This window comes from Babylonia areolata, chromosome 8 (assembly GCF_041734735.1).
Source record: "Babylonia areolata isolate BAREFJ2019XMU chromosome 8, ASM4173473v1, whole genome shotgun sequence".
Lineage (NCBI taxonomy): Eukaryota > Metazoa > Mollusca > Gastropoda > Neogastropoda > Buccinidae > Babylonia > Babylonia areolata.
The window spans coordinates 18,492,697-18,515,466 of NC_134883.1; the positions used below are offsets into that span (position 1 = coordinate 18,492,697).

The window sequence follows — 22,770 nt, forward strand, 5'->3', positions numbered from 1 at the left end:
CATGCGTATTTGATCTTCTGCATGCATATACACACAAAAGGGGATTCAGGCACTAGCATGTCAGCACATCTGTTGATCTGGGAGATTGGAAAAATCTCCACCCTTTACCCACCAGGTGTCCTTGACAGGGATTCAAACCTGGTACCTTCAGATTGAAAGTCCAGGGCTTTGACCATTTCATCTACTGTGCCCGTCAGTCTTTTATTTTGAAGAATGATGCATTCGCGTGTCTGTGTTTCAGTGGAACTTCCCTCATGCTATGATCACCCGCAAGGCCTGCGCGGCCATAGCAGCAGGGTGTACGGTGGTGCTGAAACCCGCGGAGGATACGCCCTACTCTGCTCTGGCGCTGTGTGAGGTGGGCTGATGGGGGGAATTTTGATTCAGGCTTTGATTGTATGTAGATAGGGCTGATTGGGGAAATTTTGATTTAGGCTTTGATTGTATGCAGATAGGGCTGATTGGGGGAATTTTGATAAGGCTTTGATTGTATGCAGATAGGGTTGATTGTATGCAGACATGGTTGATTGGGGGAATTTGATTTAGGCTTTGATTGTATGCAGACAGGGTTGATTGAAGGAATTTTTAGGGTTTGATTTTCTGTAGATATGGTTCATTGTACGCAGATAGGGATTGTATGCTGATAGGGTTGATGAATGGAATGCTTAAACTTTGATTGTATGCAGATAGGGCTAATTGGGGGAATTTTGATTTAGGCTATGAGTGTGTGCAGATAGGGCTGATTGGGGGAATTTTGATTTAAGCTGTGATTGTATGCAGATAGGGCTGATTGGGGGAATTTGGGTTCAGGCTGTGATTGTATGCAGATTGTATGCAGATAGGGCTGATTGGGGGAATTTTGATTTAGGCTGTGATTGTATGCAGATAGGGTTGATTGGGGGAATTTTGATTTAAGCTGTGATTGTATGCAGATAGGGCTTATTGGGGGAATTTGGGTTCAGGCTGTGATTGTATGCAGATAGGGGAATTTTGATTTAAGCTGTGATTGTATGCAGATTGGGCTGATTGGGGGAATTTTGATTTGGGCTGTGATTGTATGCAGATAGGTCTGATTGGGGGAATTTTGATTTAAGCTGTGATTGTATGCAGATAGGGCTAATTGGGGGAATTTGGGTTCAGGCTGTGATTGTATGCAGATTGGGCTGATTGGGGGAATTTTGATTTGGGCTGTGATTGTATGCAGATAGGTCTGATTGGGGGAATTTGGGTTCAGGCTGTGATTGTATGCAGATAGGGCTGATTGGGGGAATTTTGATTTAGGCTGTGATTGTATGCAGATAGGGTTGATTGGGGGATTTTTGATTTAAGCTGTGATTGTATGCAGATAGGGCTAATTGGGGGAATTTGGGTTCAGGCTGTGATTGTATGCAGATAGGGCTGATTGGGGGAATTTTGATTTGGGCTGTGATTCTGTGCAGATTGGCCTGATTGGGGGGATTTTGATTTAAGCTGTGATTGTATGCAGATAGGGCTGATTGGGGGAATTTTGATTTAAGCTGTGATTGTATGCAGATAGGGCTGACTGGGGGAAATTTGATTTAAGCTGTGATTGTATGCAGATAGGGCTGATTGGGGGAATTTTGATTCGGGCTGTGATTGTATGCAGATAGGGCTGATTGGGGGAATTTTGATTTAAGCTGTGATTGTATGCAGATAGGGCTGATTGGGGGAATTTGGGTTCAGGCTGTGATTGTATGCAGATAGGGCTGATTGGGGGAATTTTGATTTGGGCTGTGATTCTGTGCAGATTGGCCTGATTGGGGGGATTTTGATTTAAGCTGTGATTGTATGCAGATAGGGCTGATTGGGGGAAATTTGATTTAAGCTGTGATTGTATGCAGATAGGGCTGATTAGGGGAATTTTGATTTAGGCTGTGATTTTATGCAAATAGGGCCGATTGGAGGAATTTGGGTTTAGGCTGTGATTGTATGCAGATAGGGATGATTGGGTGAATATTTAGGCTTTGGATGTATGCAGATAGAGTTGATTGTGTGTAGATGGGGCTTGTATGAACATGGGCACAGCTGCATTGATACACATAAAGAAATAGTTTCAGTTTCTCAAGGAGGCATCACTGCATAGGGACAAATCCATAGATATGCTACACCACATCTGCTAGGCAGAGATGCCTGACAGCAGCGTAACCCAACACGCTTAGTCAGGCCTTGAGTGCATGCTATCAGAGTGGCCTTGAGTGCAGAGTGGATATCTTCTACAGATTTTTTGCCAGGGGACAACACTTATGGTGCCATGGGTTCTTTCTCAGTACGCCAAATGTGTGCTGCACAGAGGGATCTTGGTTTATTGTCTCATCTGAATGACTAGATGCTCAGTATGATTCTCTCAGTCAAACTTGGAAAAAAAGGTTGAGACCAGGATTCGAACCCAGACCCTCACACTGTATTGGTAGATAGTCAGGAGGCTAAGTTCAGAAGAGTGAAACCATATAAATGTTTTGTGTTAGAAGCAATCATCCACCTGGGATTGAATGTATGGATGTAGTGCAATGTATTCCACATGGATGATACTTCTGTAATTGCGATTTATGGCTGTCATGACTGTTTTCAAAATGGCCACCAAAACGGATGAATGGTGTTATATTTCGAGTATTCATTGGAATATATTAGCAATATCAATAGTTATTTATATCTTTTTCAGCATGTGGAATTCAAATTTGATAACCCAAAATATATTTTTGAAATGCATTGCATTCTTTTCGCCGATATTATTGAAAAATGTGCTAATACTTGTAAGTGCTATAACATCTTCTTTGTTTGCTGCAACAAAATGACAAACTGAACATTTTTATATAGATATTTTTGAATCTACAATGTAAATATGACAAGGAACATGTACATGGAGCGGCTCATTATAGTAAATTTGCCGGTTTCAGCTTAATCAATACAGTGTTTCTGCACAATTTCTTGAACAGGCCATTGCAGTGTGTTGCAGGTCCTAGAAAATGAAGTCAGCAGCTAAACTGTCATCAGTGGCCATCAGAGGTCTGCACACTGCAGCTGATGTTGAATGGAGCCAGTGTCTCTTCTGCCAGGACCCCAAGCAAGCAGAACCCTCTACACTCAGTTTCAGATGTTGGTCTTAAAAATGTCACAGACAGTGTCAAACTAAGAGAAAAATACAACGATGAGACATACATTGACATTCTTTACCTGTTCAGGAGCACTGACATTTCTGGACCTGTGCATGAAATGCACTGGCATAAGCCTGGCTACAGTGAAGTTTTTGAAAGAATCGAACAACGTGTCATACCCCAGGCTGTTGCAGATCAGGAACTAAGTACAAGCACGCCTTCAACTGTTGAAACTCAATTTGAAAGGAAACCACTTAGATCTTGTCAGCAGCAGACTGATCAAAGTGCATTTATTGTCAGTCAGACGACAAAGGCAAGAAAGTGTGTCAGGAGGAATTTGAACACATGTCTAACAAAAACTCAGCCCAGCTCAGTATTATCCACTTATGAAATGCTGACTTGCTGGCTGCAGAAGGAAGTTGCCACATGAAATGTCATGCTCTTTTTTGCAGAAAATACGAACAAAAGAGTGAAGAAGGGTTGCCACATGAAAGGTCATGTTCTTTTCTGCAGAAAATATGAACAGAAGAGTGAAGAAGGACACTGAATCAATCTGCTTTGAAAACACCATGGCAGAACTTCAGAAAGAGTTGACAAAAGGACACATGTTCACAATAAAATCTGTCTGGGAACATTTCAGCATCATGCTCTTTCAAGATTTTGGCGTAAATGCTGGTGCTTACAGAAGCAACAGATTCAAAGAGAAAGTTGTGACATTTCTTGGGAGGGAGACAGTGACATTTGTGCAGCGACTGGACTCCAAGGAGCCCCTCCTGATTGTTCCATCTGTTTCCACGGATGTTGCGATGAAAACTGTGTTGAAAGATGTGTCAGCAGACAGAACCTATGGCGGAGATGACATTCTCATTGCTGAAGAACACATAAGCATTATACACCACGAAGATGAGATACTGAGCTGGATGTGTAGAATAGCTGTGAAAATCCACAGTGATATAAAAGATACTTCAGGACATGATGTAATTGGCAGTCTTAATGCAGAGCATGCTGAGCACATTGATCCTGAGAGCTTGTATATACTGATGAACCCTCTGTGCTAGGTGACATTTCAGATGATCAAGACAATGACCAGGATGAAGAGCTGAAAAAGAAAAACAGAGTTCTCAGCATTTGCCAAGACATTGTGTTTGCTACGTCTGGAGGCGGCAAGATGACACCAAAGCACCTTGGACTCGGTCTCACTGTTCATCAGGCAATGCCCTCCAGGAGCTTGTGTCACTTCTGCATGCTGCTGGACATTTCATATCTTATGGCACTGTGCTTTGTGCAGTCACTACTATTGCAAATGATGTTATCAAATGCTATCATGAAAATGGCAATGCCCTGATCCCCAGAAATTTTCTACATGGAACAGAACAAGGTTTTGTTCGTTACTCAAATGACAATAAAGACATCATTCAGGAGACTTTTGAATGGAACAGGCACATTTCATGCCAGCCAGTTTGTAGCTCTCAGACGAGAAGCAACCAGTGAGCCAGCAATGGACATTCAGATCAAGACTGCCAGTTCCAAAGTTGTCATACACCACCTGAAAATACAGACGTGCAAGAGGCACATGAACAAGCCAAGCCAGAACCAGTCTTTTTGCCAGTAGTACGAGAGAGTTGGTACTTACCCAACAAGCAGATCAAAGAGAAATCAACACTGGATTTGGCATGGATCTTAGGTAGGCAGAATGACCCAAACATCCAAATTGTTCCAGGGTGGAGTGGCATCAACCAGACGGTATCCACTGCAGATCCTCCACTAACAAAAGTTGGTCCAGTGCCAATCCTGAATGCCCCTGCTCATAACTTCTCTACAGTGTGGACAGTGATGCAAAAATGTGAGGCAATGGTGAAGTTATGAGAGAAGTTCACTGTCCTCACATTAGATCAGAAGCTTTACAGCAAAGCAAAAATGTTGCAATGGGACAACATGAACAGCTGCAGGGAATTGCCATCATGTTGGGAGGGTTCCACACACAGATGAACTTCTCCAAAGTGCTGGGGGACTACACAGCTTCATCAGGCCTCAAAGCATCTGTATAGAAAGTGGCGTCCTTAGTGAAACAACAGCAGGCAATGTCATGAAAGGAAAAGTATGGAATCGTGTAATCCATACACACAAGCTGACTGTGGAAGCCCTTTGGTCAGTTGCGTGGACATGTTTCAAGAAATGGGTAGAGGACAATGGAATGGTGACCAATGAGAACCTCAAAGACACAGCAAAAAGAGTCGCAGAGGGATTCTCAAATAAAGATAACCAGCAGATAAAATCATCCCTTGAAGATCTTGTGTCAGCAACCAAAGATGTCAAACTTCTGTTTGCAGAATTTGAGACATCTTCTTCAGAGATTGCAAGCTTCAGATTTTGGAGACAGTACATGAGTCCTGTCTCCATTCTCCTTTGGTTCACCAATGCTGTCCGAGATGGAGACAGGGAACTTTTCCTCTCATCTTTTGTGGAGATGCTGCCTTGGCTTGGTGCATTCGACCACTTCCATTACACGTTATGGGGAGTGGTTTTCTTGGCGGAAGATGCTTCCAGTGACAGTTCGCGGTGCATCAAGGCTTTGTATTGCATGGAGACTTTGTCACAAAACAGACCAGGCAGCTGTTCAGTCAAATACCAGATGATCAGGCTATTGAGCATGTTAACAAGGTGGGAAAGATTGTTGTTGGCCTTGTGGGAATTACCAGAAATGACACTGCTAGAGATAGGTCATGCATCACCTTCAGTGACCGGGCACAACTTGCAAGGGACACAAGAACAATGTTCAACATAATTGTTGATGATGAGGAAGAATATGAATCTCCACACAAGGACTTTGGAGTAAAGAGGCTGAATAGGGATTAAGATGACGTCCAAAAGTGATCAGTTTGTTCCAGACCTTCAATCCTTTCAGTAGCACAAGGCAAGAACTCACAGCACTCACCACAGCTGACGTTGCCAGCAATCTTGCGGCAAGTGATCCGCAAGCAGCAGCAGGAGAGACTGGAAAACAGGTGATCTTTGATTGTATTCAGAACAGGCTTGTGAAGAGAACCACTGGCTTCCATGACAACAACAAAAAAAGAAAGCTTCACACATTTGAAAGGATGTACACACTTCAGGTCAGTGCTGGGAGAGAGAAAGCTGTTGTGGTTAAGGCAGACAGATAACTTTTCAGGCATGTCATGTTGGCAATGAAAGCAGGAAGAGATACAGACACTGACAGAGTGCTGGAGCAAGAGCTTCGTCCAGTGCCTCTTTATCTAGTAACAGCTGACTGCACATTGTGCCTGCCACATAACAAAGCTGACCTGGTCAAAATCCTCCAGCAAAGCCTCCCACAGAAAGCTGCTCCTTCTGTCCACCCAACCTGTACCATCATTGATGGGATGGCCATGGTCCAAGCCCTTTGGAATCTGGCGGGGGCGAAGACACTTGGGGACTGGAGTGACAGTGTTTCAGAGCATGTAGGGAAACTCTTCTCCAGTTTGTGCACCAGGATTGATTTGGTCTTTGTAAACAGCAACAAAACGAAGTGTCCAATCAAGAAAGCAAGCTGTTGGCCAGTGGGAGAGATTGATCTCTCTAGGTGAAAACAAAGCCAGCATGACCGACTTTCTGTGTACAGAACTAGCAAACAAATTCCAGAACGAAGAAGGCAGAGAGCTGGTCCTAGCTGGTGGAATCACAGATCCTGCAAAAGTCTGGACACCATCATGGAGAGACATCTCACAGCTGGCCTCAGCTGAACATGAAGAGGCTGACACCAGAATACTTCAACACGCAGAAGAAGCAAGTGAGCGAGGACACCCCCAGATCGTCGTCATCAGCCGTGACACAGATGTCCTTGTTCTTCTTGCATATCAGCCACAGCTCAGTCTGTTCTCATGGATGCAAACAGGGACACCTGGAAAGAAGCATTTTGTTCCAATCCATCTCATCAATATCACTGAGTCACAGAGAGCATCACTTCTGGCATTCCATGCCAACACAGGATCAGATAGCACTAGCCAATTCATTGGAACTGCCTGGGGTGTATTTGTCAACAATCCTCAGCTCCTGCAAAACCTTGGCAGTGAAGACTTTCTGGATGATCAAGTTCTAGCCAATGCAGAGTCATTTGTCTGTAAACTCTGTGACCCCAGCAAGCAGTACCACTCCATCCAACAAGTGCGATCTGATCTGTTTCACATCCTGAAGTCATGGAGAATCTGCCCCCCACACAAGATGCTCTGAAACTGCACTTCAGACGATCCCACTACCAGACGCTTGTTTGGAAAAGAGCCCTTGAAGTTCATCCACATCTGCCTGCAACTGTGGACAGTGCCTGGAAACTGGGTGTGAAAGAGAATGGCAGTGAACTGTTTGAGCCCCAGCTGCAGACACAGGAACCTTCAACTGTGTTGCTGGCAGAGCTTACAACATGCACCTGTGCATCCTGTGCAATACAGCGTTGTTCATGTACACGTGTTGAACTTGGTTGTACACTAGCGTGTCAGTGTAACACCAACTGCAGGAATCCATGGACTGCTGGAATGCAGAATAAGTCAGCCTGAGTGTGCCAAGCTCAAGAGACATTCTGCACTACACTCATTTTCATGAGCTCACATACCTTGAGTTCTCCACATGAATATTGTTTCAAAGCAGTTTGTTCAAACTATAACTAACACTCCATTGACATGTGTACCACAGGTACTTCACCATGGACATTCTTGTGTTTAATCGCAGAATGACAGATAAGGTTCATACAGAGAAATCTGTTGTGACAAAAAGAAACACAAATACAAATACAAAAAAGTTTCATATTAATGCATAATATTTTCATTGTAAACACACACACACATTTCTAGTATCAGACAATGACAGAAAATGTATTTTTTTGTTAATTTTCAGCAGAAAGAATAATGCACTAAACAAGTAGCAGGCACTGTTGCTGTTGCATATAATGCTTTTTAGATTAGAATAATTTAAATGCTGATTTTGTGCTCCAAATATACATCAAACCATAAATTGGAATTTAGCTAACTTATAAATGGTATAATTAACTAAAATCCTCAGTAATATCTAAATATTTGACCAGGGTATGCCCAAATTAGCCTGTTTTGTGGGCCATTTTGAAAAGTGTCATGGCAGCCAAGATATGGATGGCATGAGTTATCATACACCACATTTACCTGTATATGCGTGCAGACTGTGCTATCAGAGTAGATGTTTGCTTCTAACACATAAAGTTTAGGTCAGCACTTTTTGTTGTTGTTTTTTTTGTTTTTTTTGCAAGCTACAGATTTCAGTCTCCAGACTAAGGTAAATGTCTTAACCATTCTGCCACCTTTCTGGTAAAGAAATAAGAATTGTCAGTGTCATTCAACCGTTTTCTTTGAAATAATGAATGAAGAAACAATATGTTTTTTTTGTAAAAAAAAAAAAAAAAAAAAAAGAAGAAAAAAGAAACTGTGTTAGAAATCTTTGTGTTTTCTGTAACATGGAAATGAAATTGTTGGTTTCATAATTACATGAAAATGTTTGTAGCTAAGTGGTTTTCAGTGATATCGTTTTTCTCTGTCTCTCTCTGTCTGTCTGTCTGCCCGTGTGTCTCGCTCTCTTTCTCTCTCTCGGGTCGCCAGGAGGCCTCACTCCAGCATCATGCCATGCTTTGTTTTGCAGTTGGCGAAACAGGCGGGTTTACCTGATGGTGTGCTGAACGTGGTGACTGCATCGCGCACCAACGCACCGTCCGTGGGGAAGGAGCTGTGTGAGAACCCCATCGTGAAAAAGATCTCCTTCACGGGATCCACCGGCACCGGCAAGGTACAGTCATTGTTGTTTTGTTGTTGTTGTTTTTTTTTTTTTAACTCTTTGACTGCCAGACTTTGGTGAAGTGAGGTCACTGGCATGAATTTGAAGTAGTGTCATTGGTTTTGCTGAGGTACGGTCATTGTTGTTCTTGTTGCTTTTTCAACTCCTTGACTGCCAAATTTTGGTGAAGTTAGACCACTGGGGCATGAATCTGAAGTGGTGTCGCTGATTTTGCTGAGGTACTGTCATTGGTTTTTTGTTTTTTTTGTTTTTTTTTTTAACTCTTTGACTGCCAAACCTTATGGCATGAATTTGAAGTGGTGTCAGTGGTTTTGCTGAGGTACAGTCATTGTTTTTTGTTTGTTTTTTTAACTGTTTTTTTAACTCTTCGACTGCCAAACTTTGGTGAAGTTAGGCCATTGTCACATAAATTTGAAGTGGTGTCACTGGTTTTGCTGAGGTATGGTCATTGTTTTTTTTTGTTTTTGTTTTTTTGTTTTTTTTAACTCTTTGACTGCCAAACTTTAGTGAAGTGAGACTATTGTGACATGAATTTGAAGTGGTGTCACTGGTTTTGTTGATAATTAGTAATGCATCATAAGGGAAAGCCCAGATGATGAATGATGACGGACATTCTGGCCTGTAAATTAAGTCGTATCTGAATGAGGTGACAGCCCTTCACTTAGAGGCATACTGGTCAGTGGCAGTAAAGGGGTTAATTATTCAGCATTTGTGGTGGTGGTTCTTTCATTTTTTTGTTTTCTTTCTTCTTTTATTGTTTGTTTTTAATTCTGTTTGTTTTGTTCTTGTCAGCAGTGCTGTTAGATAATCTTTTTTTTTTTTCAGATAGTCAGATAGTTTGTCTCAGGTTTTGTTGTTGTTTTTTGTTTTGTTTCTTAAGATAGTTTATCTCAGAGTCAGAAAACTTATAAATGTTGAGTAAGGGGTGAGGGGTGTGGTGAATATTGAATTCGAGAACTGAAAAAGGAAGATGTAAGTGATTATATTCAGTTAAACAGGTACGATGAAGTGGACCAGACAATGATTCATGATTGAGTGGTGATTATTTGAATGAATGATTCAGAGTGAAAGACATTATAAAAAATATGGTGCTGCATCGATTCCTATCAAAGTAAGGGAACAAAATCTGGGGCAGGAAAAAAAAGAAAAGAGAAAAAAAAGACATATTGATGCAGGCAATAATGTGTTGTGACTGAAGAAATCAGGGGACACAACTTTAATACATCTTCCCCTCAGCTGACACACAAGTAAACAGAAGTGTGTAAAAAAATTCTCATCATGAATGGTCGGATATTTTCAGATCCTGCTGCAGCAGTCTGCTTCCACGGTGAAGAAAGTGTCAATGGAGCTGGGCGGTAATGCCCCTTTCATCGTCTTCGAGAGTGCCGACATTAAGAAAGCTGTGGCTGGGCTCATGGCTGCAAAGTTCAGGTGTTCTGGACAGGTGAGGCCTCATTGCAGCAAAATCTGTTTTTTTTATGTTTGTTTTTTAATTACATATTTGTTAAAACTCCATACAGAATTGATGATGCTGTTGCATCACTTGAAACATTTTTTGTATTTTATTGTATTGTCACAACATATTTCTCTGTGTGAAACCACCTTTTCGAAAAAAAAGAAAAAAAATCCTGCATGCAAATGAATGTTTTCCTATCAGTGGATTTTTCAACAGAATTTTGCCAGGGACAACCCTTTTGTTGTTGTGCTTTCTTTTTCTTTTTTTAAATGCCAAGTGCATGCTACACATGGGACCTTGGATCATTGTCTTATCTGAATGACTAGCATCCTGACCACCACCCAAGGTCTAGTCCTCACCTGACCTACGCCTGTTGCCCCACCTTGGACCCAGACCGCCAACAAGCACTCTCCAGCCATCCCTGTCCTGTGTCAGTCACTTCAAGTGTCCCCAGGTGTGGCCTGTCCTCTTCACAATGGTCTCCAGCCATCCCTGTCCTGTGCCAGGTGTGTCCTGTCCTCTTCACAATGGTCTCCAGCTGTCCCCAGATGTGGCCTGTCCTCTTCACAATGGTCTCCAGCCATCCCTGTCCTGCGTCAGTCACTCCAGGTGTCCCCAGGTGTGTCCTGTCCTCTTCACAATGGTCTCCAGCTGTCCCCAGGTGTGGCCTGTCCTCTTCACAATGATCTCCAGCTGTCCCCAGGTGTGGCCTGTCCTCTTCACAATGGTCTCCAGCTGTCCCCAGGTGTTGCCTGTCCTCTTCACAATGGTCTCCAGCTGTCCCCAGGTGTTACCTGTCCTCTTCACAATGGTCTCCAGCCATCCCTGTCCTGTGTCAGTCACTCCAGCTGTCCCCAGGTGTGTCCTGTCCTCTTCACAATGGTCTCCAGCTGTCCCCAGGTGTGTCCTGTCCTCTTCACAATGGTCTCCAGCCATCCCTGTCCTGTGTCAGTCACTCCAGGTGTCCCCAGGTGTTGCCTGTCCTTTTCACAATGGTCTCCAGCCATCCCTGTCCTGTGTCAGTCACTCCAGGTGTCCCCAGGTGTTGCCTGTCCTTTTCACAATGGCCTCCAGCCATCCCTGTCCTGTGTCAGTCACTCCAGCTGTCCCCAGGTGTGGCCTGTCTTCTTCACAATGGTCTCCAGCTGTCCCCAGGTGTGTCCTATCCTCTTCATGACTGCCCCCGGGTCACAGCATCACATTCTTGGATGCCCTCTTTTCCTTTTCCCACCTTTTTTTTTTTTTTTAATATACATTTTTTTCTGTCTGCAGGTGTACTTGTTTTACTATCAAAGTGGATTTCTCCACAGAATTTTTCCAGGGACAACCCCATTGTTTGCCTGTGGGTTATTTTTTTTTTTTAGCACTAAGTGTATGCTGCATGCAGGACATCAACATCAGCTGTTTGCTTCATGCTGCTCTGTTGTTTATGTTGTTTAATGATTTTTTTCTCTAAGTGATATTAGTGGTGCTTATGTTGTTTGATGATTTTTTCTCTGAGAGATGTTAGTGCTGTTTATGTTGTTTAATTTTTTTTTCTTAGAGATATTAGTGCTGTTTATGTTGTTTAATGATTTTTTTTTTCTCAAAGTGATATTAGTTCTGTTTATGTTGTTTAATGATTTTTTTTTCTCCAAGTGACATTAGTGCTGTTTATGGGTTGTTTTTTTTTACGATTTTTTCTCTAAGTGATACTAGTGCTGTTTATGTTATTTAATGATTTTTTTCTCTAAGTGATATTAGTGGTGTTTATGTTGTTTGATGATTTTTTTTCTAAGAGATGTTAGTGCTGTTTATGTTGTTTAATATTTTTTTATCTTAGAGATATTAGTGCTGTTTATGTTGTTTAATGATTTTTTTTCTCTAAGTGATATTAGTGCTATTTATGTTATTTAATGATTTTTTTCTCTAAGTGATATTAGTGCTGTTTATGTTTTTTAATGTGTATTTGAATTAATTTGTATATTATCATCTCATCATCTGACAGAATATGAAGTCATATACTGCTCTTCCTCTGGCATACAGGGCAGCAACAAAGAACCACCAGTCGTGTCTGTTTGGGGCCAGTTTCTGAATGGTACCCCAAGTATGCTTCAGGGTCGGTCTGGGGCCAGTTTCTGAATGATACCCCAGGTGTGCTTCAGGGTCTGTTTGGGGCCAGTTTCTGAATGGTACCCCAGGTGTGCTTCAGGGTCTGTTTGGGGCCAGTTTCTGAATGGTACCCCAAGTATGCTTCAGGGTCTGTTGGGGCCAGTTTCTGAATGGTACCCCAAGTATGCTTCAGGGTCTGTCTGGGGCCAGTTTCTGAATGGTATCCCAGGTGTGCTTCAGGGTCTGTCTGGGGCCAGTTTCTGAATGGTACCCCAGGTGTGCTTCAGGGTCTGTCTGGGGCCAGTTTCTGAATGGTACCCCAAGTATGCTTCAGGGTCTGTCTGGGGCCAGTTTCTGAATGGTACCCCAAGTATGCTTCAGGGTCTGTTTGGGGCCAGTTTCTGAATGGTACCCCAAGTATGCTTCAGGGTCTGTTTGGGGCCAGTTTCTGAATGGTACCCCAGGTGTGCTTCAGGGTCTGTTTGGGGCCAGTTTCTGAATGATACCCCAGGTGTGCTTCAGGGTCTGTTTGGGGCCAGTTTCTGAATGGTACCTCAGGTGTGCTTCAGGGTCTGTTTGGAGCCAGTTTCTGAATGATACCCCAGGTGTGCTTTAGGGTCTGTTTGGGGCCAGTTTCTGAATGGTACCCAGATGTGCTTCAGGGTCTGTTTGGAGCCAGTTTCTGAATGGTACCCCAGGTGTGCTTCAGGGTCTGTTTGGGGCCAGTTTCTGAATGGTACCCCAAGTATGCTTCAGGGTCTGTTTGGGGCCAGTTTCTGAATGGTACCCCAGGTGTGCTTCAGGGTCTGTTTGGGGCTAGTTTCTGAATGATAGCCCAGGTGTGCTTCAGGGTCTGTTTGGGGCCTGTTCCTGAATGGTACCCCAGGTGTGCTTCAGGGTCTGTTTGAGGCCAGTTTCTGAATGGTACCCCAGGTGTGCTTCAGGGTCTGTTTGGGGCCAGTTTCTGAATGGTACCCCAGATGTGCTTCAGGGTCTGTTTGGAGCCAGTTTCTGAATGGTACCCCAAGTATGCTTCAGGGTCTGTTTGGGGCCAGTTTCTGAATGGTACCCCAGGTGTGCTTCAGGGTCTGTTTGGGGCCAGTTTCTGAATGATAGCCCAGGTGTGCTTCAGGGTCTGTTTGGGGCCTGTTTCTGAATGGTACCCCAGGTGTGCTTCAGGGTCTGTTTGGGGCCAGTTTCTGAATGGTACCCCAGGTGTGCTTCAGGGTCTGTTTGGGGCCAGTTTCTGAATGGTACCCCAGGTGTGCTTCAGGGTCTGTTTGGGGCCAGTTTCTGAATGATAGCCCAGGTGTGCTTCAGGGTCTGTTTGGGGCCAGTTTCTGAATGGTACCCCAGGTGTGCTTCAGGGTCTGGAGTTCTCCATTGAGTGTCATGCTAGGTGTTCTTTCCCCTCCCTTTCTTTTGCTGACCACCTGGTGTCCAGGGAAGGGCTGTCTGGGTGATGTGACCCTGCTCTCTTTGTATGTTGTGCCTTTGTTCATGGGCTGCAACTCCCATGTTCACTCGTATGTACATGAGTGGGCATTTACGTGTATTACCATTTTTACCCTGCCATGTAGGCAGCCATACTAAGTTTTTAGGGGTGTGCTTGCTGGGTATGTTCTTGTTTCCATAAACCACTGAACACTGACATGGATTACAGGATCTTTAACGTGTGTATTTGATCTTCTGCTTGCATATACACATGAAGGGGCTTCAGGCACAAGCAGGTTTGCACATATGTTGAACTGGGAAATCAGAAAAATCTCCACCCTTTACCCACCAGATGCATTTACTGAGGTTCAAACCCAGGACCCTCAGTCTAGTGCTTTAACCACTTGACTATTGCGCCTGTCGAAAGTGTTGTGTCCAACTGACAGAGTATACAGCCGATGTTTTTAACTTTGAACTTGCAGACATGCGTGTGTGCCAACCGTGTGCTGGTGCATGAGGGGATCTACGATGCCTTTGTCAAGGCTCTGGCGGAAACCATGAGCACTCAGCTCACGGTGGGGGACGGTCTCGAACCCTCCACCACACAGGGTCCCCTTGTCAACAAGGCAGCTGCAGAGAAGGTGAGTTGCCAACGAAAAGATATATGTGTAATAGTCATGTCCGACAATGACCATCAGAACAGCAGAGGAGGCAATTGCTGGACTAGATTTTGGTCATAGTGGAGAGTGTCTTGCACAAGTTACATCCCCACTCTCTCTCGGCCAAGAGGGTTTTAAGACAGTCGGCATTTTTACGATCCACAATGGCAGTGCAATCTTGCCTTCTAGATACAGAGTCATAGTCCTTCACAAAAGACAAAACTGTAAATGACTTCCCATTGCAGTCAAGTTACATCCCCACTCTCTCTCGGCCAAGAGGGTTTTAAGACAGTCGGCATTTGTACGATCCACAATGGCAGTGCAATCTTGCCTTCTAGATACAGAGTCATAGTCCTTCACAAAAGACAAAACTGTAAATGACTTCCCATTGCAGTGGAGAAACCATTGATCATACAGCTCAAGCTTTGCTGTTGGTCCAACTGTGAGCGTGCTGTTGGTTAATGTGTTAAGGCTGTGTGCCATTATAGTGTGCTGTTGGTTAATGTGTTAAGGCTGTGTGCCATTATAGTGTTCAGTTGGTTAATGTGTATGCATAGCAGTTTTTGTTTGTGGGTTATGACATATTCTAATCTACATTCTATTCTGTGCTATGTTCCCAATGTGTGTGTGTGTGTGTGTGTGACAAGGTGGACGGACTGGTGAAGGACGCTGTGGCAGATGGCGCCAAAGTGGTCTTGGGTGGCCAGCCTGATGCAAGGGGAGGCAACTTCTACCAGCCCACACTGCTGACGGACGTGACCATGGACATGCGGTGCTCCAGAGAGGAGATCTTTGGGCCAGTTGCCCCCATCCTGAAGTGAGTAGCCCCCATCCTGAAGTGAGTAGCCCCCAGCCTTTGTCTCTCTCTGCATGCTGGGGGGCAGAATGGTGAAGATGCTCAGCTGCCAATGCAGAGTCCGTGAGGGTGTGGGTTTGAATCCTGCTCTCACCCTTTCTCCAAAGTTTGACTGGAAAATCAAACTGAGTGTCGAGTCATTTGGTTGAGACGATTAACCAAGGCCCCATGTGCACCGAGCACTTGGTGCACTGAAAAAGAACCCATGGCAACGAGACTGTTGTCCTTTGGCAAAATTCTGTAGAAGAAATCCTCTCTGACAGGTATCCAAACATATATGCATGCACTTAAGGCCTGACTAAGTGCGTTGGGTGATGCTGCTGGTCAGGTATCTGCCCTGGAGATGTGGTGTAGTGTGTATGGATTTGTCCGAACACAGTGACGCCTCCTTGAGAAACTGAAACTGAAACTGTTGGGTGGCAGCCTAGTGGTAGTGCGTCCTCTAAGGAAAAGAGAAAATTTGAACGCATAGGATGGAATCCCTCACTCAGCAGTATTTTGTCCCCTCCTACACTCTGCCTTGAACAGTGGTCTGGACACTAGTCATCTGGATGAGACGATAAACCCAGTTCCTGTGTGTACCATGTACTTAGGGCACATAAACAAAGAACCCAAGGCTAGAAAAGGGTCGTCCTTGGCAAAATCATTCATATGTAGAAAAATATACTTTGATAGGAAAACAAAGGCACTTGCAGGCAAAAAAAAAAAAGAAGCAACATGCTCTCTCTACCTGGGGAGAGCAGCTAGAATTTCACACAGAGAATAATGTTGTGACAAAAGAGAACAATACAACACAACGTAACGCAACACAACACAACAGAACACAGTACAACACAATACGATAGAATACAATACAATACAGTACAATACAATATAATTCTGTCGTTAATATGCAATTTGAATATGTTTACAAGTATTTATGCATCCACATGCAAATAGTGAATCAAATAGCATAACAATTAAAATCTTTTTTTTTTATTTAATAAGTGATTTTTTTTTTATAACTGGGTTTTTTGTTGTTGTTGTTGTTTCTTTTTGCAAAGACATGTATACAATATACAGAAAACAGTATAAAACAGTATAAACAAACAGTATGAACAAACAGTATGAACAAACAGTAACATCCAAATAGCATCAAAGGAAAAAAAAAGAAGAAAGAAACGAGTAGAGAAAAATAAAAGTATAATATAAAAAACAACAACAAAAAACCCCATTTAATTACTTGTCCAATCATTCAGCCAATGAATGTTGACATTAGTGATTGTAGTAGTGGTGATTTTTAAGTGATTTTGTATCGGAAAGATGATTAACTCACATTTGTTCTCCCCCATGATCATGTTCTTGTAAATAGTTATCAACCTTGTGCGCATTAACAAACAGCATAGTGCTGCGTCCTGGCACCCACACTGTTCTCCATTCTCTTCTCTGCCATGCTGATTGACGCCTTCCAAGACTGTGACCGGGGCATCTACATTCAGTTTCTCACAGATGGCAAACTTTTCAACTTGCGGCGACTCCACACCGGGTCCAGGGTGTTTGAGGCACTGTTGAGAGAGTTCCTCTTTGCTGATGACTGTGCAGTTGCTGCACACACCCATGAGGACATGCAGTTCATTATGGACAGGTTCTCAACCTCCTGCAGGCGCTTTGGACTCACCATCAGCCTCAGCAAGACCTAGTCCATGTACCAACCAGCTAGCTCACAGAACGCAAGTACCTCCCCCCTACCTGCAATCAAGATCGATGACACAGAGATGAAGTCAGTCGACAAGTTTTGCTACGTGGGCAGCACCCTATGCAGCAACAGACTCCTTGACACAGAAGTGACGCTGCGCATCACCAAGGCCAGCTCCGCCTTTGGCAGTCTCAACAACAGGCTATGGAACAACAAAGGCATCAGGCTCAGCACCAAGATAAAAACCTACAGAGTTGGACGACGTATTGCCGTCACATTCAACAACTTGAGCAGTTTCACCGGAGATGCCTACAAAAGATCCTCGGCATAAAGTGGCAAGACAGGGTCTCCAACCTCCAGGTCCTAGAGAGGAGGGGCCTGCTCAGCATCAAAAGCCTGCTGATCCAGTGCCAGCTACGCTGGACAGGACATGTTGTCTGCATAACAGACAGCAGGATCATGAAGATGCTCTTGTATGGCCAGCTGAAGGAAGGCCACCGCAAACTTGGAAGACCCTGCAAGCGCTTCAAGGACACCTTGAAGACAAACCTCAAAACCTGTGACATAGACATTGCTTCCTGGGAAACTGATGCCCTTGACCGCTTTCACTGGAGGATGCTGTGCTCTAGTGGTACAAAGACGTTTGAAAACAAGAGAACGCTGGCCATTAAGGAGAAGTGTGAGCGAAGCAAGCAGGGCTCAATTTCTGGAGACGTTTTCCCTTGCAACATGTGTGGGAAGTGCTGCGCATCCAGAATCGGCCTCTTCTCCCATATGAGGACACACACCGACAGATAAGCCTGCCTGCCTACTCATCCGTCGGTCCGACGGGAGACTCCATCAGTGAAATCAGGTATAGTCAGTATCTTGTAGTTTTTGTTGGTCTTTTTTCGCACTGAGGTACATTCATTCTGTTTGTCTGCAAGCTGTACATACATTGTGTGCAGTATAATAGAAGTTGTATACCTGTGTATATTTCTGTGTGCCATCATAGTGTGCAGTTGGGTGAATGTATGTGCTTAGAAACTTTCATGTGCTTTGGGTGTCACAAAAGTGCTGCATGTTTAGTGAACAAAAGCAAAATGGTCAGATCATCAACAAGCATTTCCGTTATTCATTGCTTAATGTAAGGTATGCTATAGCGCACCTCATGCGCACAATGCTTTTGTTACCGTGGTACGCTATAGCATACTCCGAGTTAAAAAATTTGTAGTTCATAGGTTAACAGTCTTGTGCGGAAACTAAATCGCACAGCTCTGTTCTACAGTCACCCAGAAGTGCACCTGTAGTTTTATTGTGGCTGAGAATGCCTTTATTTGTGTACAATACATGCGAGCGTACAGTCACCCAACTCTGCCTTCTCGCCCTCTCACTTGACAAGATGGCGTCTCCATCAACTTCGGCAAGTACTGTGGCTCAAAGTCGAATGCAGACTGATTCTGTTGTGGATATCCACTGCGCATACGCATTTGCCCATTCAGTTGCCACAGTTAGGAAGTGTCTATGGTTACAAAAGACCACATTTGTAAAATTCCTATTATATGAGAATCCTCACCCCCTTTATGTCAGTTGTGAATAACATGGATTTGTTTCAAAATATGATAAATCAGTCAATAATAAAGTGAGTGCTTTGAAACTTTGCCAAAGGTTAGTCCATTCTATTCTTTATATTAACACAAAATTTCACAGCTGTATTATTTTTAGATATTTTTCTTGTAACATAAACAAACAGCTGGTACAGAGAGTATAATGAAGGAAGCCATCAGGCAGTATAGAATGAGTTAACACTATCTAGGTATCTTGATAGGCATCCACATTCTTCTTCTTCTTCTTCTTCTTCACTCCCATGTTCACTCGTATTTACATGAGTGGGCTTTTACTTGTATGACTGTTTTTACCCTGCCATGTAGGCAGCCATACACCGCTTTTGGGGTGTGCATGCTGGGTATGCTCTTGTTTCCATAACCCACCGAATGCTGACATGGATAACAGGATCTTTAACATGTGTATATGATCTTCTGCTTGTGTATACACACGAAGGGGGTTCAGGCACTGGCAGGTCTGCACATAATTATGTTGACCTGGGAGATTGGAAAAATCTCCACCCTTTACCCACCAGGTGCTATTACCAAGATTTGAACGCGGGACCCTCAGATTGAAAGTCCAACGCTTTAACCTCTTGGAGATTGTGCCCATCAGTATCCACATGTATTTCATCAAAAAAGTTGGAAATGAGTTTGCTTGATGTATTCCATACTCCCACTCTCAAAATAATTCATACAGGCGTGAGCAGTTACTTCAACACAACAAACACACTAAGAAGATTTGTTAGGTATGTCTCATAAGAAATTACCACCTTGAACTTAAGATAAATAAGTCTTTATGGAGAGTTTATTACTGGGAGATAGATATATGCTGTTGATAATTTTATGAAACAATGGAGGAACTAAAAGATTTAAAACTGCAAAAAAAGTGTCCATCTATAGAAAACACAGACAGACAGAAGTGTGAAAGGGCCGTGAGAGCAGCAGGGGAAGAAATGCCCGCTTCAAAGGAAGTGCACTCATTCCCCCAGTTCCTCTTCATAATTCTCATGACCATGCACACACCCAGACTGGCCTCGTATGGATCCCCCCACCCCCCACCCCAACCATTGTTGAATAAAATGGCCATGGAAAAAAAGAAATACAAAGAAAAGACAATGGAGGAACACAGAAGCAGCTAGACAACTTTTAGACTTTGACTCATTGAGCTCTTCGCCTTGGCATTGCATTGCTCTGGTGTCGAAATGGACCCATAAGAAGGGTTTTCATGTTCCTACATGTTGACAAACCCCAAAGAAAGGAAACAAACTTCTACAGTATTTCAGGACGTGTCCACACGTAATGATCATGGATAAATCCTGGGTCGACGGGTTCTGGACGAGTCCACACGTAATGATCATGGAGAAATCCTGGGTCAACGGGTTCTGGATGTGTCCACACATAATGATCATGGATAAATCGTGGGTCGACGGGTTCTGGATGAGTCCACACGTAATGATCATGGAGAAATCCTGGGTCGACGGGTTCTGGACGTGTCCACACGTAATGATCATGGAGAAATCCTGGGTCGACGGGTTCTGGACGTGTCCACACGTAATGATCATGGAGAAATCCTGGGTCGACGGGTTCTGGATGTGTCCACACGTAATGATCATGGAGAAATCCTGGGTCAACAGGTTCTGGACGTGTCCACACGTATAGATCATGGAGAAATCCTGGGTCGATGAGCACAATAGCCGAGTGGTTAAAGCATTGGACTTTCAATCTGAGGGTCCCAGGTTTGAATCTCGGTGACAGTGCCTGGTGGGAAAAGGGTGGAGATTTTTCCGATCTCCCAGGTCAACATATGTGCAGACCTGCTAGTGCCTGAACCCCCTTCGTGTGTATACACAAGCAGAAGATCAAGTACGCATGTTAAAGATCCTGTGATCCATGTCAGCGTTTGGTGGGTTATGGAAACAAGAGCATACCCAGCATGTGCACCCCCGAAAGCAGAGTATGGCTGCCTACATGGGGGGGTAAAAACAGTCATACATGTAGGAGTTGCAGCCCACAAACGCAGGAGAAGAAGAAATCCTGGTTCATGCCTGGCCTCCTGGTACATTTCCGCAGCTGAACAGATGGATGCGCAAATGACAACAGTTTTTTGTCACACAAGTCACATCATTGGATTGACTCTGTGCTGTACTGCAGCGCTCCTTTCAGAAGGTCCACTTTTCTTCTGCTGCTCACATCAGTCTTTCTTCTCCTGATTTCAGTTGCTTGGTCAGATCGTATCTCAGACTGGATCATCAAAATCTGTTTTACTATTAGTAGAGAACATTCTGCCAGCAAAAAAAGATCCTACTCATTTGCCAAAAAAACACACAAACTATAGAATTGTGTATCGTTTGATCATCGTAATTTGTTTTATTTTAAGTGGAGGACATTCTGCCAGCGAAAGAAAATGTATATGTAAACCTGGTGTGTGTTGCGTATCACTTTATCATCATAATCTGGTTATTATAACACTCAATATAAGTAAAGAACAAACTGCCAGAAAAGAAAAAAAAACACCTAGTGTATGATTTTTTGCTGAATGGAAAAGTATGATTCTGCGTGCAGATTTAAGACGGAGGAAGAGGTTGTGGCTATTGCAAATGCAACACAGTTTGGTCTTGCAGGTGAGTTGATGGCGGAAAGAGGTCATTTGATCAGTAAGCATTTGATAAAATGAAAGCATGGTCAAATTCTGAATAATAATATTAAAAAAAAAGCAAAAAAAAAAAAGCAGGTGGATGATTTTGCAAAAAAAACCAAAAAAACAAACAAACAAACAAAAAAAAAAAACACCACACACACCAAAAAACATGGCTTGGGTGGTGGTTGTGAGGGGAGTGTTGTCAAGGTTATCATCTGTCATTATAATTATTGCCTGTTCAGTGTGCTTGAGATGCAACATTGACCCTTTTCCTTCTTTTTGTAATCATTATGATTTTGATGATGATCATTGTTATTATTATGATTATGGTGATTATTAATATTATTACATGTATTAGTAGTAGTAGTAGTATATCATCATCATCATCATCACAACATCCTTAAACTTTTCCAGGGTCCTCACCAATATTGCACATCCACTGTGATTAGCACCATCATTTTTTCTTTTACTCTTCCTCGAAACCTTGCCATATTTTAAAGGCAGAAATGTTGTATTGCACAATATTGTATTTTACTGTATTGCACAATGGATTGTATAATACTTCAGCCACAGAATGTTTTTTTTTTCCATGTGGACTGTCTTGTTTTCTCCATTTATTGGTTGATGTGTTTGTTTGTTCTTTTCACAGTCTCTTTCATACATGATTTTAAGATCCTCCCCCCGCCCCCTTCTCCAAAACAAGAAAAAAGAAAAAGAAGATTCAGTATGAAATTATTTACATTTGTCATAGATATTTCTCCTTTAGTTTCTGTTCCTTATGATGAAGCTGATGATTTTTATAAACACCCAAACAGATCAGTTTGGAATGATTACCCTTTATCCTCCCCCCACACTCCCCACCCCTATGCACACCCCATTCATGATGACATTTCCTTCAAATCATCTGTTCCATTATTTTCAGGTTTGGTTATAGTTTGATATGGATTGAGTGAGACGTTAAGTGACCAGGTTCTTTTGAGGTGGACCACTGCATAGGTTTTTCACCAAAAATCATTTAAAAAAACAAACAGAAAACCCCCCAAAAAAACCACACAATGTTTGGGGATTATACTTGTATTTGGTCAAATAATGTCACTTCTTAGCAATTCGGTCAACCATTTTGCTCAGTGTGACCGATTTCATTGCAAATAAAATCATTTTCTGACACTGGTGTGTGTGAAGTTGAGCGAATGTGACCAAAAAAAAAAAAAAAATCAAAGTTTGCATCGATTTGGCCAGCTTGGTGCTCGCGATATGGTTTGGAACCCCCTCACCCCCCCCATTTATTAATTTTGGTATCAGTGTGAAGGTCATTCACCCGCCTGTCTTCTCATTTCTATTTCCTGTGGGTCGAAGTTTCTGATTGGCTTGTCGGAGTAAAGAAAAAAAAAAAAAAAAAAATAGCCCATTGGCCCAATCGGTCATGTGACTTTTTCCAAGATGGCGTCTGCTTT

The 22,770-nt window shown here is 43.1% G+C and overlaps 1 protein-coding gene across 3 annotated transcripts in view; it reads left to right on the top strand.

Moving 5' to 3' along the window:
- LOC143284608 (succinate-semialdehyde dehydrogenase, mitochondrial-like) overlaps nucleotides 1-22,770 on the top strand; it is a 39,773-nt gene that overhangs the window by 14,294 nt on the left and 2,709 nt on the right. For all 3 annotated transcript variants that reach the window (XM_076591440.1, XM_076591442.1, XM_076591441.1), the window contains exons 6-11: nucleotides 242-358; nucleotides 8,769-8,912; nucleotides 10,222-10,365; nucleotides 14,385-14,543; nucleotides 15,209-15,378; nucleotides 21,241-21,299. In XM_076591440.1, coding sequence (XP_076447555.1) covers nucleotides 242-358; nucleotides 8,769-8,912; nucleotides 10,222-10,365; nucleotides 14,385-14,543; nucleotides 15,209-15,378; nucleotides 21,241-21,299 — 793 coding nt within the window. The remainder of the gene's footprint in view (nucleotides 1-241; nucleotides 359-8,768; nucleotides 8,913-10,221; nucleotides 10,366-14,384; nucleotides 14,544-15,208; nucleotides 15,379-21,240; nucleotides 21,300-22,770) is intronic.